General features: G+C 36.0%; 1 protein-coding gene across 1 annotated transcript in view; it reads left to right on the forward strand.

Annotated features, from left to right (window-relative positions):
• Positions 1-7,763: 7,763 nt before the first annotated feature.
• The window catches only part of Amph (amphiphysin), a 117,238-nt gene continuing 105,991 nt past the window's right edge, over positions 7,764-19,010 (forward strand). The window contains exons 1-3 of the mRNA XM_089101213.1: positions 7,764-7,887; positions 9,736-9,850; positions 12,689-12,923. Of these exons, the coding sequence (XP_088957339.1) occupies positions 7,764-7,887; positions 9,736-9,850; positions 12,689-12,923 (474 nt within the window). The remainder of the gene's footprint in view (positions 7,888-9,735; positions 9,851-12,688; positions 12,924-19,010) is intronic.

The raw sequence follows: 19,010 nt of genomic DNA on the forward strand, positions 1-19,010 counted from the left end.
AGTATAAATCAAACAGTTCGTGGTAACGAACTGTAAGTAAGGAGCGACCCGGCTCAATGGTAACCGAAACTCTAGAAAACGGGTTATTGATACCAATAGATATATCAAAAGAATCAGATTTCAATGCTAATTTCAAATATATAATTTTCATCAAGTTTAGTGCTACCCATCAAAAGTTACGCGCCTGAGAAAATTTGGCTGATTTTCAAAAAAGGGGAAAAGACCCCCTCAAAGTTATACAACCTTAATGAAAATCACACCATCATATTCAGCGTATCAGAGAACCCTACTGTAGAGGTTTCAAGCTCCTATCTACAAAAATGTGGATTTTTTCATTTTTTGCCAGAAGAAAGATCACGGATGCGTGTTTATTTGTTTGTTTGTTTGTTTGTTTGTTTGTTTTTTTTGTTTTTTTTTCCCAAGGGGTGATCGTATCGACCCAGTGGTCCTATAATATTGTGGGAGGGCTCATTGGAACGAAAATTAAAAGTTCTAGTGCCCTTTTTAAGTGACCAAAAAAAATGGAGGGCAACTAGGCCCCCTCCCACGCTTATTTTTATCCCAAAGTCCCCCGAACAAAATTTTGAGATAGCCATTTTGTTCAGCATGGTCGAAACTATGATAAATATGTCTTTTGAGATGACTTAATCCCCCGAAGTTTCCAGAGGGAGGGCTAAAAGTTATGAACTTTACCCAAGGTTAACATATAGTACTGGTTATTGGGAAGTATACAGAAGTTTTCAGGAGGTTTTTTTTCTGGTAGTGGGAGGGAAGGGTGGGTCGGTGGTTATGTTGGAGGATCTGTTCATGAAGGAAGTTTTCATGGGGGAAGGGAAATTGCCATGAAGGGGGCGCCGGACTTGCCAGCATTATTTATTGGGTATTGGGACGTATACAACCATTTTCAGGACGGATTTTTTCTGGAGGGGGGGGGGCTCGAGGAGGGGGTTACTCTGGAGAATATTTCCGTGGAGGATGTTTCTTTGGGTTAAGGGACATTTCTAGGAAGGGGGCGCCGGATTTCCAAGCATTATTTAAGAAACGATCAGAAATTAAATAAAAAAAAAAAGTTTTTTCAACTGAAATGTAAGAAGGAATATTAGAACTTAAAACGAACAGAAATTATAACGTATGTGAGGGGGTTCTCCCCCAAGTCAATACCTCGCTCTTTACGCTACAGTTTTTGTTTAGTGCTTTCAAAAGAGCTATCTATTCTAATTAAACGGCCTTTGTGATTCAGGGGTTTCTGAATCAAAATTTTTTTTAACTTTTAACGAAAAGAGCGTGGTATTGACTAAGGGGAGAACCCCTTCATATAAGTAATAACATATACGTAATAAAAAAAACAATAAAAAAACAAGCGATACGGCTCAATAGTAATCGAAACTTTTAAAAACGAAATTTTGATGTCAATAAATGTATCAAAAGAATGGGTTTATAATGCTGATCCTAAATATATAAATTGTATTACTCATCTACGTCTATGAGCCTGAGAAGATTTACCCTATTTCTTAATCAGGGGGGAAAACTGCTCTACAAACGAAAGAAGTGTATTGAAAATCAAACCGCTAGGTTGAGACATTCAGAAAACTCTATATCATTGTTTTCTAGCTCATATAGGCAAAAATCTGCAACTTTGAATTTTTTGCCAGAAGAAAAATATACGAATATAGAAGTTAGTTACGTAAGTTCATTTGTAAAGACATCCATTTAGCAAAAGAAAAGTAAAATTTTTATACAAATAAAAGCTGCATTAACTAAAAAACGATCAGAAATTAAACAAAAAAAACAAGTTTTTTAAACTGAAAGTAAGGAGCGACATTAAAACTTAAAACGAACAGAAATTATTCCGTATATGAAAGGGGCTGTCCCCTCCTCAACGCCTCGCTCTTTACGCTTAAGTTTGACTCTGTCTAACAACTTTATTTTTTAAAAAAATAAAATATTTTAGCCTAAGGAACGAAGGGGTGAGGAGCGGGTAGCCCTGTCATATACAGAATAATCTTTGTTCGTTTTAATTTTTAATGTCGCTCCTTACTTTCAGTTTAAAAAACATGTTTTTTTTTATTTAATTCCAGAAAAGGTCCAACTAGGAAACTTTGCAAGGACATTACAGTCAAAGTGCGACCTTAATTAATAGTAACAGCGACTGCAATTTGTTCATTACGCCCGCTAAACCTTTGTAATAAATGAAATTGTTGATAGATTTCGAGGATGAAATTAAAGAAATTTGAAAGAATAAAGATAAGATTAGCATATTTATTTATTTCAGGAACCCATTTTCAAGTAATTACAGTTATATTACGATTATTTTGAACAAAATTTCAACCATATTTCAATTAAGGAAAACAAAAACAATAAAAAAGAGCAGAACCCATTTAGCAAATTATCTTGCGAGGATGCAGTAATCTTTAATCATTTTGTGAGCCTCAGCGCAGGCAGGGGCCTCGTTTTTTTTGGAGGGGGGGATCTCCCCCCAAAAAAGGGAGACAAATCTATTTTATATCTCATGCCCCTTGACTATCCAGATATGGCCCCCTCTTGCCCCCCCCCCCCCCCAATAAAAACGCTGGAGCTATTCCCCTGAGTGCAGGGTTGCCACCCCCAGTGATTTATCACTATTTCTAGCGATTTTTTCATAGTGCCTAGAAATAAAATCATTAAATCACTAGATTACTAAAGGAACCACTAAATTTACCAAAAAATCACTAAAAATTAGTGATTGTTTGTGTCGGGATGCAACCTTGCCTCAGTGTCGGCTGCCCGTCACAAAGACAAATTCACAAAGACACAGAGTGTCTTTGTGAATTCTCCCAGGGACTAATTATAATCGAGATCTGTCTAGAGCTGGTGGTTTGACTGAAAAGACTGAAAATTTTACATCCCTTTTCTCGCTGAGCTTGTCAATCAAGGCGTGTGACACCAAAGGGAACTCTCCAAGTGACCAAATTCCTCAAATGATAATTCCTTTCAGCTGAATTTTAGCGCTTTCTGAGCAGGTATGCTAGAACATTTTTAGAGGTTGCCCTTTCCTGAATTGAGAAGAGGTTGCTCCATTTAATTGAATAAAAAATCACACTTTCTGATGATGTAAGTTTCATTCATACTGAAAATCTCTATCTCTGGTATAAATCAGGAGAAGTTAGAGAGTTTTGTAAGGTTTCCGGCCAAATAGGTGCCGTTTTTTAGTTTTCTGCCATTTTTTCGGATATCTTATCCAAGTTCTACAAGTTATGGCAAGACCACCCAATCAATTTTAAATAGTTTGGCCACATCAGCTTAAAAAATTCAAAATGGACGATATAGGGTAATCCCTTAAAGTACCACATCACCTTAAACAAAATATAAGGTCTGAAAAGTTCGGACTCTCTCATGAATGGATGTATCTTGACAAAGTCTGGGGGGTTTATTCAACCTTTTTTATGGTTTTTCATAGGAATTGTCAAAAGCTAAGTTCTGACAGAGCGCGAAAAAAATTGCTTGTGAAAAAATAGTTCGAGGGTGAAACGAAAATCACTGGGCAGTTCGCAATGAATGGGATTTTTATTAGTAGGCTATATATATCTAATTAGTTATAATATCAAATACAAGCCACATGTATTTGGTTTAAGAAATACATCGGTATAAAAAATTGTGAATCTTTTATATAAGAATGAACATTCTATATCAATTTTTTCAGCTTTAATTGAAGGATCTGTATTATATTATGGACATTCTATTGGCCGTGTTTGTAAGCTTACAACATATACTAATATAAACAGAGGGAACAGGGAATTTTCAGCAAATAGCTTGGGATATTCTTTTCTTTATTTAATAAGAGCTAGGCTACTCATTTCAAAGATTGTACAAATACCAAACACATTTTTATCTGATTCATCAAATGTATTTTCCCCCTCCTTCCATGCATTTTCTTTGTGTCCCAGGTTCTTGTATTCTTTGCAGCGTATATCATCAAATACAGGATATGATCTAATGCTTGTTATTATTATTTCGACATCCATTCTCTTTTGTCTTAAAAATATCACCCTGCTACATGATTTTTTTTCAACCAAGTCGTCATGTCGAAACGATTTTCGTTCGCTTCGGAAGGCCTTTTTTATGGCTCGACGAAGCAATTTTCGCTACCAAAATATCAATATTTGCGCTTTGTCAGAACTAAGCTTAAAGGACACCCTAGACGGTCAATCATTTTTATCAAAAGCTTCCGTCAATTAATTGATTAAAAAATGATTGACTGTCCAAGAACCGATTCAGTCATTCTAACATTCTATCAACCACCGCCAACGCTTGATTCGAGCGTCAAAAAAGTTCCTAGACGCTCAATCAAGCTATAATCAATCAATTGAGAGAAGCTTTAGGTCAAAATGATTCACCGTCTAGGGTGTCCTTAAGGATATTGTTATGTTCACATTTGACTGAACGTATATCAAGCAATAAGCTGTACGAAAATGTGGTTCGATCCCAGATTCAGAGCCTGTAACGAAAGAAAGGTTAAGAGGATACGATACATTAAACATAATTTTATGAGACTCAACGTCGGCTAACTTTCTCAAAAGCAAAAGGGTCTATTAGCGAATTTTTCCAGAGAACTAGTTATCATTGAAACCTATTGAGAATTTGTGATTTGATTATGAAGTTTGATTGAGAAGACAATGGAATTCTGTCGGCAAAGTTTATAATCGAAGCGGATTGCACCACAGGAAATTCGAAGAGCTGTCAAATTGATCAAATTATATTTCTTTTAAGGTGATTTTGGGTATTTTCCTAGCTGGTATACTAGAACGTTTTTAAGGACAACCCTTTCTTGAATTTTAAAAAGAAAATTCTGTTCCGTTTGATCGAAAAAACAAAATTTACACTTCCTAATGATATAAGTTTCTCTAAAACAAAATATATCTATCTCCAGCACAAAACAAGAGAAGTTACAAGGTTTTTCAAAGATTTCAGGGACATTAGATGTCGGCTTTTAGTTTCCTGCCGTTTATTTGGATCCCTTATATAAGCTCTACAAGTTATGGCAAGACCGCCCAATCAATGGCCCAATCAATTTTAAATAGTTCGGCCACACCAACTAAAAAATGTTAGACCTAACGATATAGGGTGATCCTTTATGGTATCGAACCCCCTTAATTTGGCTAGGCACGTTTTACGGATGAAGGATCGCAGCTTGCCTAAGATTTTCCTTTATGGACATCAATTTCGGGTCAAACAAAAAGGAGGTCGTCCCCGATTGGAATAGGTAGATGCCATGAAGAACAATTTAAAGGAATTGGATCTTTACTGGAAGGGGTGAATAGGGAAGCTTTCAGTGGATTGGAAGAAGAGCTTAGGGGGCTTGGTGTTCCAGTGAGTTGAGTGAGGACTCACTGCATTCCATTGAGTAGTTGTAGTGCTTGTGAGTGTATTTTTTTCAGCTGTTTTCAAAAATTAATTAGTATTAGTGAATTACTTAAATTCATTCTATAGTTTTATGTGATTTCAATAATTTCACTCCATTAATTCTAATTTTATAAATTCAGAGGTATGCAATAAAATGGGTATTAGCGTAACTTCTGTGGTAGTAAAATCTCATTTTTAATAGGTCTAAGTAATTAAATACTGCTTTTAATTTGACAGATTCTGTCTTTCATTTAAAGAAAAGTTTAGTGAATAAACTGAAGTGTCCCGTCTTCATTGAGTCTATTTTTAAGAACGGTAGTCTTCTTGTTTTCACCGGCCAAATTCCCTTGGCAAGTATAGACCTTCGGAACTGTGTTATATGCCAAGAGTGACACTACCTTAGCCCAGGCGTGTGTTCAAAATTGGAGATCTTATCTATTCCTATGTTATCTATTATTATTATTTTATTATGTATTATTATTCCTCTATTCATTACTTGGTATTCCTATATTAATGTATATTCCTATATTATATATTAGGCCTGTTTTTTCACTCATCAATGTGCTAAGATCTTACGTCTTTTGTCAGAAAACGCTTAAAAGTGAAATCTTTGAACTAAGATCTTACATCTTTTGTCGTTTTTATGCAAATGTCTTTCATCATTCTGCTCTGATCAGTGGTCTGAGAACAATGATAAGTATATCATCAAAGTTCTCTCATCATTGTTCTATATGGCAGAAAAATAGTGTTCTTCACACTTTTTGCTAACATCGGTAAGCTGTAAGATCTTCTTAAAACGATGAGTTGAAAAACGATAATCTTTGCAGAAAGATGAAAGATCTTATATGTAAGATCTTGGTGCTAAAAAACGGCCCTATTATCTGTTATTTATTATATGTTGATGTTTATTGTTTGTTATTCTTGTTATATTTATTAATCCTATACGCCTTATTTATTATTCCCATATTGTTAGCTATTCCAGTAATATTTATTATTTGCTAGTTTATTATATATTTTTATATATTAACTATTATCCCTATTATTATATTGTTTGGTATTCCTACACTCCCAATTTTTATTCCTATATTATCTTCTATTCGTACTTCACTCAATGCTGAGTGAAGTGAACGAACGTTCATACTGACAGTTTGACAAGTTCAGAAATCGTTGGATTTTTTTCACGGAGACAAATAAATTTATATTACTGAAATTATTAAAATTAAAAATATATTTTATCTGTAACAAATAACAGAAATCGTTGCTCAAAAAGTGAGCAATTTGTTGATTTTTCAAAGACAATGTTTTTAGGACCAGAATCCAAACATGAAATTTGAACATAAAATGTAACAATAATGTTAGGCTACGGACGTAATGTCCGTGGAAATCCTGCCTAGGGCTGAAAATCCGACTAATTTTCCTGTCTATGGCTGAAAATACGATTAGTTTCCTGAAATCTTGTGCCAAATTTTATTCCTGCCAAAAATCCGATTAGGTCGGAGAAATCTGACATGGTGGAAACACTCGATGGATGACTTTAAAGAATATAAAGTACTATTTGTAAGAATCGAAACTTTTTAAAGTCTCTTGGGTTTACTGTATTGGAACACTGAATTGATAGTATGACCAATTAAAAAGAGACTAAGCTCATATACAGACACAAGGGAAAGGGGAGGGGAAGTAGGACTTGCCCTCCCCCTCATGAAATCTGAATATTTATAAAAATTTGTCCGATATTTTAAATAAGCTCGCCTTTTTTATTTGCCCTCCTCCCCCTTTGAATGTATTCCATCGTACCTGCCGGAGTGGGAAAATAGACCTAAATTTACTTTTCATAAGGTTTCAGTTTACGTGTGATGTGTCATGAAAGTGTTTTTTCGTTTGAACATCTAGGGTTTTATACTTTACCATGTATTTATTTTTTGTTTGCAATATTTGACCATTTCATGTCCTTGGATAACCTATAGAAGAATCTTCTCTTCATTTTGAAGGCATACTCTTGTGTTTCCTTTTTTTCTTCTTTTCTTTTTTCTTTCTAGAGTTTGATCTTAGGTAAGGTTTGAGAGACCTGGCTTTGTCGTAAAAAAAAAGAAAGTAATCCGAAGTAGAACATTTAAAGACAATGACATTTCTCATGTTAGGCACCGGTTTTTGCTCTATAACGGTTGGCAACCCTGCCTAAAGAGTTCGAGTAAGGCAGTTTCCGCGGGTTACAAATTTTCAGAAATCACGAGCACCAGGTGGCGTCTGCCAAGCGTGGCGGAACTGTGCGGCACGCGTGATACTCCGAGGTTTACACCACATGGCGGAAAATAGGTGACCCTTCGATAGTTCCCACAATTCCAAATTCTTTTGAGGAGTGCCACTATTTTGTCTTGGATAAGAGTATGTCGTCATTGGCCGCTGTGAAGTATCGTCGCTTCTGTAGAATTACGTCTGATGGGTTGGCTAGCTTTCCCCATAGCTGGAATTGGATCGAGTATTCAGTTACTGCCGGAATACCTATCGGAAGTACGCTTGTGCCTTTTTGGTTTCAACTTTGTGAATGATGTTGGTCAAATCACCAATTGGATCACAAATCACTCAATCACCAATAATGCTTAGACTCTTATTAAGGTCATTCGATACTTTAAAATCATTTTGTGAGCCTCAGCGTCGGATGACCGTCTCAAAGACAAAGGTTGGATTAGCAAATTCTTCCTGGGGATTTGCCACCATCAAGGGTATTGAAATTCTGTGGTTTGACTGTGAAATTTTATTGAAAAGACAATGAAATGCTACGTCTCCTGTGTTCGCAAGGTTTTCAATGAAAGCGGTTAGCACTATTAAGAGCTGGAGGTATGCTAAAACATTTTTAGGGGTTGTCCCTTCATGAACTTTAAAAAGGAAATTCTGCTCCGTTTCATCGAAGAAATCACACTTTCTAACTATGTAAGTTTCTCTAAAACTGAATACCTTTATCTCCGGTATAAAACGGGGGAAGTTAAATACTTTTCCTAAAATTTCTGGGAAAGTAGCTGTCGCGTTTATTTTTCGTCGTTAATTTGAATCTCTTATCCAAGCTCTACAAGCTATGGCAAGACCGCCTAATTAATTTTAAATAGTTAGGCCAGTACAAACTAAGGAGCTTGTAACTGATGATGTAGAATTAAAATGCCGCCTAAATCAACTGAAAGATGACCTTTTGGGGGTTACTTGAGCCAGGGGCTAGTTGCTTTTTCAATTAAAAAAAAAAACAATAATGTTTATCTAGACCATGAAAACCTTTAGTACCAAAAATTTAATTTTTCTTGTAAATTTAACTCCAAACAGAATAAGTGGTTTGGACTAATTTCCCCATTTTGTCAGGTCAGAATAGTTTTGCCATACAACAATAAATAGTTTAAAATGTTGTATAATATACAGTGAATAATTAGTAGAAACTCACTGAAATCGATTTTAGGTTTTACTTAAAATTGACCCTTTGTCACGTGCATTAAATGAAATAGCAGAAAAAACACCATACGGAGATAATCCAACTATGACTGAGCACATAGTGTTAAGTGGCGCTCAGATGCATGTCTAGTTAGACTTGCAAGTTTAGTCACGTGTCTGTCCAGACACCATTATCCAAAAAGTTTCCGTTCACATGTAAAATGCGGTGTCGGGCCGCAGCCTTGTAATTAAGCATCCGGTACTTGACTTAGGGACTCATTGTCTACGATTTTAAATTTTACCAATCAGAAAACCACTTTTGTGCTATATTTATCATCTGCGCTTAAGAGTGCCGTCCTCGTGATTGGTTGGGGAACATCCATGCCTAAGAAAGTGCAGGGCCATCCATGCCTAAGAAAGTGCATATATATATATAATATAATATATATATATATATATATTATATATATATATATTATATATATATATTATATATATATATATATATATAATATATATATATATTGTATATATATTGTGGATATATATATATTTAGTGGATAGTACACAATACCATAGTAAACGTCAATTAGACACTAGTGACCTCACAAAAAAGAATCTAGGGAAAATTTCTACGGAATTAATGAGCAACATCTTCAACTATTCATCGAAAACCAACTTTCACTTCTTCCTACTATATAAAGACCCAAAATATCCCAAGTAAAAGTTTAAAGAAGCTGAATGAACCCAAAAGCCGTGTTCACCCGCTGGAAGACTTCAATACTTAGATATGCACGTCTAGCCATGCACTTGCATAGACATGGAAGTTCCACCAGACAGACATGTGAACGCCATTCTGAGGAACAGATGATAAATGTAGAGCAAAAGTGGCTTCCTAATCGGTAAAACAGAGTTCCAATCCTAGAACTAGAATTCTATACTCAGGAACTGGACGCTTAGCTGTAGCTAGTCCAGCAGTACGTTCATGCCCAGATACGTTCGTCCCAGATGTGCATGTATGGCCCTGCACTTGCTTAAGCATGAACGTTCCACCAGACAGGCATGTGAGTACCACTCTTAAGAGCAGATGACAAATGTAGTGCACAAGTAGCTTCCTGATTGGTAAAATAGATTTTTAAACTTGAAAACAGAATTCTAGACTCAGAAACTGGATTCTTAGCTGCAACTAGTTGCAGCTAGTCCAGCGGTACGTTCATGCCTAGATATGCATGTCTGATCCTGAACGTGCTTAGATATGGAAGTGCCTCCGGATAGACATGTAAACACCACTCTTAAGTGCAATTGATAAATGTAGTGCTTCCTGATTGGCGATAAAGAGTTCCAATCATAGAAACAGAATTCTAGACGCACGAACTGGATGCTTAGCTGCAAACAGTTGCAGCTTTTCCAGCAGTATATTCATGCCTAGGTATGTATGTCTGGCCCTGCACTTTCTTAGGCATGGATGTTCCCCAACCAATCACGAGGACGGCACTCTTAAGCGCAGATGATAAATATAGCACAAAAGTGGTTTTCTGATTGGTAAAATTTAAAATCGTAGACAATGAGTCCCTAAGTCAAGTACCGGATGCTTAATTACAAGGCTGCGGCCCGACACCGCATTTTACATGTGAACGGAAACTTTTTGGATAATGGTGTCTGGACAGACACGTGACTAAACTTGCAAGTCTAACTAGACATGCATCTGAGCGCCACTTAACACTATGTGCTCAGTCATAGTTGGATTATCTCAGTATGGTGTTTTTTCTGCTATTTCATTTAATGCACGTGACAAAGGGTCAATTTTAAGTAAAACCTAAAATCGATTTCAGTGAGTTTCTACTAATTATTCACTGTATATTATACAACATTTGAAACTATTTATTGTTGTATGGCAAAACTATTCTGACCTGACAAAATGGGGAAATTAGTCCAAACCACTTATTCTGTTTGGAGTTAAATTTACAAGAAAAATTAAATTTTTGGTACTAAAGGTTTTCATGGTCTAGATAAACATTATTGTTTTTTTTTAATTGAAAAAGCAACTAGCCCCTGGCTCAAGTAACCCCCAAAAGGTCATCTTTCAGTTGATTTAGGCGGCATTTTAATTCTACATCATCAGTTACAAGCTCCTTAGTTTGTACTGGCCTAACTATTTAAAATTAATTAGGCGGTCTTGCCATAGCTTGTAGAGCTTGGATAAGAGATTCAAATTAACGACGAAAAATAAACGCGACAGCTACTTTCCCAGAAATTTTAGGAAAAGTATTTAACTTCCCCCGTTTTATACCGGAGATAAAGGTATTCAGTTTTAGAGAAACTTACATAGTTAGAAAGTGTGATTTCTTCGATGAAACGGAGCAGAATTTCCTTTTTAAAGTTCATGAAGGGACAACCCCTAAAAATGTTTTAGCATACCTCCAGCTCTTAATAGTGCTAACCGCTTTCATTGAAAACCTTGCGAACACAGGAGACGTAGCATTTCATTGTCTTTTCAATAAAATTTCACAGTCAAACCACAGAATTTCAATACCCCTTGATGGTGGCAAATCCCCAGGAAGAATTTGCTAATCCAACCTTTGTCTTTGAGACGGTCATCCGACGCTGAGGCTCACAAAATGATTTTAAAGTATCGAATGACCTTAATAAGAGTCTAAGCATTATTGGTGATTGAGTGATTTGTGATCCAATTGGGGATTTGACCAACATCATTCACAAAGTTGAAACCAAAAAGGCACAAGCGTACTTCCGATAGGTATTCCGGCAGTAACTGAATACTCGATCCAATTCCAGCTATGGGGAAAGCTAGCCAACCCATCAGACGGAATTCTACAGAAGCGACGATACTTCACAGCGGCCAATGACGACATACTCTTATCCAAGACAAAATAGTGGCACTCCTCAAAAGAATTTGGAATTGTGGGAACTATCGAAGGGTCACCTATTTTCCGCCATGTGGTGTAAACCTCGGAGTATCACGCGTGCCGCACAGTTCCGCCACGCTTGGCAGACGCCACCTGGTGCTCGTGATTTCTGAAAATTTGTAACCCGCGGAAACTGCCTTACTCGAACTCTTTAGGCAGGGTTGCCAACCGTTATAGAGCAAAAACCGGTGCCTAACATGAGAAATGTCATTGTCTTTAAATGTTCTACTTCGGATTACTTTCTTTTTTTTTACGACAAAGCCAGGTCTCTCAAACCTTACCTAAGATCAAACTCTAGAAAGAAAAAAAGAAAAGAAGAAAAAAAGGAAACACAAGAGTATGCCTTCAAAATGAAGAGAAGATTCTTCTATTGGTTATCCAAGGACATGAAATGGTCAAATATTGCAAACAAAAAATAAATACATGGTAAAGTATAAAACCCTAGATGTTCAAACGAAAAAACACTTTCATGACACATCACACGTAAACTGAAACCTTATGAAAAGTAAATTTAGGTCTATTTTCCCACTCCGGCAGGTACGATGGAATACATTCAAAGGGGGAGGAGGGCAAATAAAAAGGCGAGCTTATTTAAAATATCTGACAAATTTTTATAAATATTCAGATTTCATGAGGGGGAGGGCAAGTCCTACTTCCCCTCCCCTTTCCCTTGTGTCTGTATATGAGCTTAGTCTCTTTTTAATTGGTCATACTATCAATTCAGTGTTCCAATACAGTAATATATATATATATATATATATATATATATATATATATATATATATATATATATATATATATATATATATATATGATATATATGATATATTATATATATAATTTCCACCTTTTTTATTATATATATAATAAAATTTTCCCCTTTGTGACTGACAGCCTTCTTCGAGGTTTTAAGTGAGCCATCCTAGCCGAGTGGTTAGCGCGCTAGACTTGAAATCCTTTGTCCGTGATGACAGGAGCTGGAATCCATGTGACGGTGGTTATTTGGTTCTGAACGGGATTCATGGGTGTTACTCTGTAAACTCTGGCAGAGTCGACCTAGGTTTAAATGGGTACATGAAGAAATCTGGGGGAAGAAACGGGATGCATCAGATGGTTTGCCCTCAACCACACGTTGCACTCCCGGCCGAAGGCAGAGATTCAGGAGATCGGTACTTGCGCTGCGCAGACCATTGGTCAGCAAGCGGAAAGGTATTTTTTGCGATTTTTTTCTTGGACTTGTTTTTAACTTTTTTTGGTACATACAGGAAATAATAAAAAATAAGAAATAGAACTATTCATAATAAAGTAAAAGACAAAAATTGCATTATAAATAACATTTAACTAAGTCAATGCGAAGGACGAAATTACCTCTCCTTATTTTTCCGATCGTCATAATTTGGTTTTGCGATTGTAAAGTTTAGTCTCAAATACGGTTCAACGCTCCATAGTCTGTTCCTTGGACGGTGAAGGGTATATCCCCGCCAAACTCCGAACAACGTGCCTCCACTACATTCTTCTTGTACCCTTGGGAGTACGCGAATAGGAAAACTTGATTAAACTTTTAAGGCTTGTGTTCCCTATGAAACATGATTTACAGCTATATTTGTCATCGAAAGGACAAGTTACTTATATTACTGGTTTTAACAATTTCATATCGATGCATTCACGTACGGGAGCTATGATATTACTAAAGTTCTTCTTATATAACGATCTAAACTTGCTTAAAAACATTGGAAGGTTTTCCAATTTTTACAGTTTATTGCCTGTTTTCACCGTATTTTCCAATTTAAAAAAACAAAGAAGTTGAAAATCAAATTTCAAGAATACAGTTCGTTCGATGAATAAAGGTGAATATCGAATAATAGCAAAATCGCCGTCAACATCACAGCCTTAACAACATCTTACACAACTTCAGGGGCGTCATTTGGGGGGGGGGGGGGTGCAGTTACGCCCCAATAATGTGGAGACAAAAATATTATATATCCCATGCCCCTTGACTATCCGGATATGGACCCCTCTTGCCCCCAATAAAAATACTTGAGATTCGCCCCTTCACAGCTTTATGCTACCGGTTTTCATTATTAATTACTTGTACATTAGTCCGAATACCTTTTCTATGAAAATGTACAATTGCCAATGATGGGTCTTGGTGACAATTATTTTTATTAGACTATCGTCTTAAAAATGATTAAATAAAAAAAACAAGTTTTTTTTAACTGAAAGTAAGGAGCGACATTAAAACTTAAAACGAACAGAAATTATTCCGTATATGAAAGGAGCTCTCCCCGCCTCAACGCCTTGCTCTTTACGCTAAAGTTCTTTATTGTTTAAAAAAATAGATTTGTGAGAAAGTCAAACTCTAGCGTAAAGAGCAAGGCGTTGAGGAGGGGACAGCCCCTTTCATATACGTAATAATTTCTGTTCGTTTTAAGTTTTAATGTCGCTCCTTACTTTCAGTTAAAAAAACTTGTTTTTTTTATCTAATTTTTGAACGTTTTTGAATAAATGCAGGTTTTGATCTTGGCTCACAGTACATGAATAATTAAAACAAAATTTTCATATTAATTTACTTTTATTTGGTTAAATAACTTTCTCGAAACTTGTTTCATTTTATTTACGAACATTTTTATTAGTAATAAATATACGTAACTTACGAATTAATTTACGTAACAAACTTCTATGTTCATAAGTTTTTAATAAGTATATTAGGGGATTCGCACCTTAGTCAATACCTCGCTCTTTACGCCAAAATTCGAATTTTGTTCCAATTCTTTAAAACTGACCGCTTAATCAACAAATGCCGTTAATTAGAATAAATAGCTCTTATGAAAGTACTAAAAACTCTCTGGCTTAAAGAGTGAGGTATTGACTAGGGGGTGAACCCTATCATATATGTAATATTTTCTGTTCATTTAAAGTTTTGATGTTGCTGCTGTTGCAGTTGAAAAACTTGTTTTTTATATTTAACTTCCGATCTTTTTTTTTAAATAATGCTGGGAAGTCCGGCGTCCCCTTCATGGCAATGATCCTTTCACCATGAGAACTTCCTCCATGGACAGATCCTCTCACATATCCCCCGACCCCCCACCTCTACCAGGAAAAATCTCCCCAGAAAACGTCTGCACTGTATACTTCCAATAACCAATACTATATGTTAACATTGGGTAAAGTTCATAACTTTCAGCCCTCCTCCCGGGAACTTCGGGGGATTAAGTCGTCCTAAAAGACATACTTATAATATTTTCGAACATGCTGAACAAAATGGCTATCTCAAAATTTTGATCAGGTGACTTTGGGAAAAAATGAGCGTGGGAGGGGGCCTAGTTGCCCTCCATTTTTTTGGTCACTTAAAAAGGGCACTAGAACTTTTAATTTTCATTCCAATGAGCCCTCCCAGGATATTCTAGGACCACTGGGTCGATACGATCACCCCTGGGGGAAAAAAAAATAAACACGCACCCGTGATCTTTCTTCTTGCAAAAAATGTAAAATTCCACATTTTTGTAGATAGGAGCTTGAAACCTCTACAGTAGGGTTCTCTGATACGCAGAATATGACGGTATGATTTTCATCAAGGTTTTATAACTTTTAGGGGGTCTTTCCCCTTTTTTTTAAACATCAACCAAATTTTCTCAGGCGAGTAACTTTTGATAGGTATGATTAAATGATGAAACATATATATTTGAAATCAGCATTAAAATTCGATTCTTTTTATTTTTCTATTTGTATCAAAATACCGTTTTCTAGAGTTTCGGTTACCATTGAGCCGGGTCCCAATAACCAATACTATATGTTAACATTGGGTAAAGTTCATAACTTTCAGCCCCCCCCCCCTGGGGGCTTCGAGGGATTAAGTCAACGTAAAAGACATAGTTATAATATTTTTGACCATGTTGAACAAAATGGCCATCTCAAAATTTCAATTGGGGTACTGGGAAAAAAGTGAGCGTGGGAGGGGGCCTAGTTGCCCTCCATTTTTTTGGTCACTTAAAAAGGGCAATAGAACTTTTAATTTTCGTTCCAATAAGCCCTCCTACGATATTCTAGGACCGCTGGTTCAATACGATTACCCCTGGGGAAAATAAAAAAAAATAAAAAAAATAAAAACGCATCCCTGACCTTTCTTCTGGCAAAAAATGGAAAATTCCACATTTTTGTAGATAGGAGCTTGAAACCTCTACAGTAGGGTTCTCTGATACGCTGAATATGATTGTGTGATTTTCATTAAGGTTCTATAACTTTTAGAGGGTCTTTCCCCCTTTTTTCGAAAAGCAGCCAAATTTTCTCAGGTGCGTAACTTTTGATGGGTAAGATTAAACTTGATGAAACTTATATATTTGAAATCAGAATTAAAATCTGATTCTTTTGATGCATCTATTGGTATCAAAATTCCATTTTTTAGAGTTTCGGTTACCATTGAGCCGGGTCGCTCCTTACTAGTTTGTTACCACGAACTGTTTGATAAGCGGTTCAGTTGCCGCTATGTGGTATTCCTCTTGATATGTGTTGTGAAGCGTAGTCTAAGAAGTTTTCTTGTAATTAGAAATACTGTCTCAGATGAAATTTTGATTATGGCAATTTATCTTGTAATTGACACGAAGTATATCCAAACTGTAAATTATTTTTTCACTTATTCTTTTTACGGGGTAGTTTTAAATTTCTTGAGTTCCTTTGGATATAGGGGAGGTCCGAAATCAAAATGACTGCGAAAAACAGGCTTTGTGTTTTGCGTCATTTATCGCCGTTCGCTCTGCTGCATCGATTGGTTAATTTAGATTGACTAAATAATTGACTAAATGGTTAATTTCGATTGACTAAACAGTCATTTAGCATCGATTGGTTAATTTAGATTGACTAAATAATTAACTAAATGGTTGATTTCGATTGACTAAATAATTATTTAGCATCGATTGGTTAATTTCGATTAACTAAATAATCATTTAGCATCGATTGGTTAATTTAGATTGACTAACTAATTAACTAAAAGGTTAATTTCGATTGACTAAATAATTATTTAGCATCGATTGGTTAATTTAGATTGACTAAATAAGTGATTTAATGGTTAATTTCGATTGACTAAATAATTATTTAGCATCGATTGGTTAATTTATATTGACTAAATAAGTGACTAAATGGTTAATTTCGATTGACTAAATAATTGACTAAATGTCGAAGTCCCTTACTTTCTCCTATTCTTAGTCATTCCTATTCAAAACATAATGTTACTCATTTTCAATGTTATCTAAAACCTTCCATCTATAATTGCATTTTCTTTTCTTTTATAATTTTTTATCTTCATTTATCTTCTGTTCTATTAGTTTGTTATTGGTCGATGGGCCAATTTCCTGTTGATGAATGCGGGGTCACACAGACAAAATTTTAAGATTGGTGATATTTTTTAAAGTTTATTGATCAGGCACATTTTTTTATGTATATTTTAGCTTTAACGTGTCTTTATGGAAAAAAAAAGACTGCAAGAGAGGGTACTTGGAGGGACCTTACTGGGGGTCTTCTCCTTCTTTACGTGTCTACTCACATTTTATAATTCAACAGTTTGTATTTCCTGTTGTTACCCTTTTCCTGGTGGTTGTGGAGGGGTTGCCATCCTCAAAGACCTAATTTCATAGACTTTAAACTACGTTTAAAGTGCGATAAACAGCGTGTGGTTTTTTGGCTTGAATATAGTGTTTTTTACATCTTAAAAGCTTCCTAATAATTTTGCGGTCCCATTTTACGGATGAGGGATGACAGATTACCGATGATTGTGCTTTTTGGCCACCTATCTGGAGTCAAACGAAGAGCAGGCTGTTCCTAATGTTTTGGGGGTGGGAATGGGTTATAAGAAAGAGGGGTAAGGGGGAACATGGGGGAGGAGTAAGAAGCGAATCTTTGAGCAGGTTGGGGTGGAAATGGTGCGTGTGCAGCTTTGTTGACCTCAGGTGGACTTCTGCTGCATTGAGTTGCTAGTGTATTTGTAGTTGGCAGTTGCGTCCACTGGGGGGGGGGGTATATATGCTCCTCCACAGACTTTTTGCCCTCCCCCGTCGGATTTTCAGATACCTTTGGGGGGGGTGAGTTCATTGAAATTTTTTTTCCTTTGAATAATTGAGAAGAACAACAAATCTACCAACACCACCACCCTCACGCCCTCTAAATTTTCCCGAATTGACGCCACTGACAAAAGTAGATAGTTTCGACGAAAACATCTTTAAAGAGCTAGTGTAAACTCTTTTTTAAAAGGTCTTGTTAAGCACACTTTGAGGGTTAGGAAGCCCCCCCCTGTATCAATTTAAATGAAAATATTTCATTAGAGAATTGGAGAAATTGTTGTTTTGGAGAATTTTGGCAATTTCGGCATAGAACCATAGGTTATTTAAAATGAACTTAATTTGGTTTTCGAATGATTTATATAATTTGATTTGACTAAATTTAAATGTGTTCCGTTCGAGTGAACCTGGAAAACATACACAGCGTGCAGCTGAGAGCTGCCTTGTTTGTTACTAAATCAGGAAATAATATTAAAAGTCTTTTTTATGTGTAGGGGGCTAAACCGCAAGCGCTTGCTTCAAATCCCATTGAACTCCTGTAATCTTAACATTTTGTATCTATGTTGGCACACGTCCTCAAGGAAGTTGTTCTTGGAATTAGAAAGACTGCAAATTCTTGTTAGAAATAATGACTCAGATTTAAATTTACTTATGACAATTGACCTTGCCGTTATCGCTTTCGTATACATGTAACTCATGAGCACTTTCCACTCATACTGTTTTCTTTGACGTCTCTTGAAGTATATGTCATCCGCTTGGTTCAATCCCAAAATTCTGATTAATTACCGGGCTAGTATTTGGTTTTCTAATTGTGTTGTTGAATTTTAAAATGAATCGAACAATTAACCATTGAATTGATTGGACATCATCCAAAATAAAATTCTGGGCTCAAACCTGCACACAGGGGTGGGTTAAATAGCCCTCTTAGGATCGTTCCAAGTTTAGGCCTAAAAACAGTATTTGGGCAATTTCGCACCCCTACCTTCCCCATTGATGTGTATAGTGTTTCACTTTCAATATTACTATTGACTGAACTAATTTCTAAGACCACACGGGCTATGTATGGCAAAATGAAAAAAACTTTGAAGAAGAAAAACGATATTTTGGGCCAATAGAAAGAGGCAGGATAAATATGTAGATACTTAGGTCGAGACCTCCGCTTGAACACCCTTGGTGCTCAAAAAGTGAATTAAGAAAAAATAATATGGGAATAAAAGCGCTACGGACTAAATAAACAACACGACTCAAA

This window comes from Artemia sp. Qi Xiang Cuo, chromosome 15 (genome assembly GCF_049724085.1).
Source record: "Artemia sp. Qi Xiang Cuo chromosome 15, ASM4972408v1, whole genome shotgun sequence".
NCBI lineage: Eukaryota > Metazoa > Arthropoda > Branchiopoda > Anostraca > Artemiidae > Artemia > Artemia sp. Qi Xiang Cuo.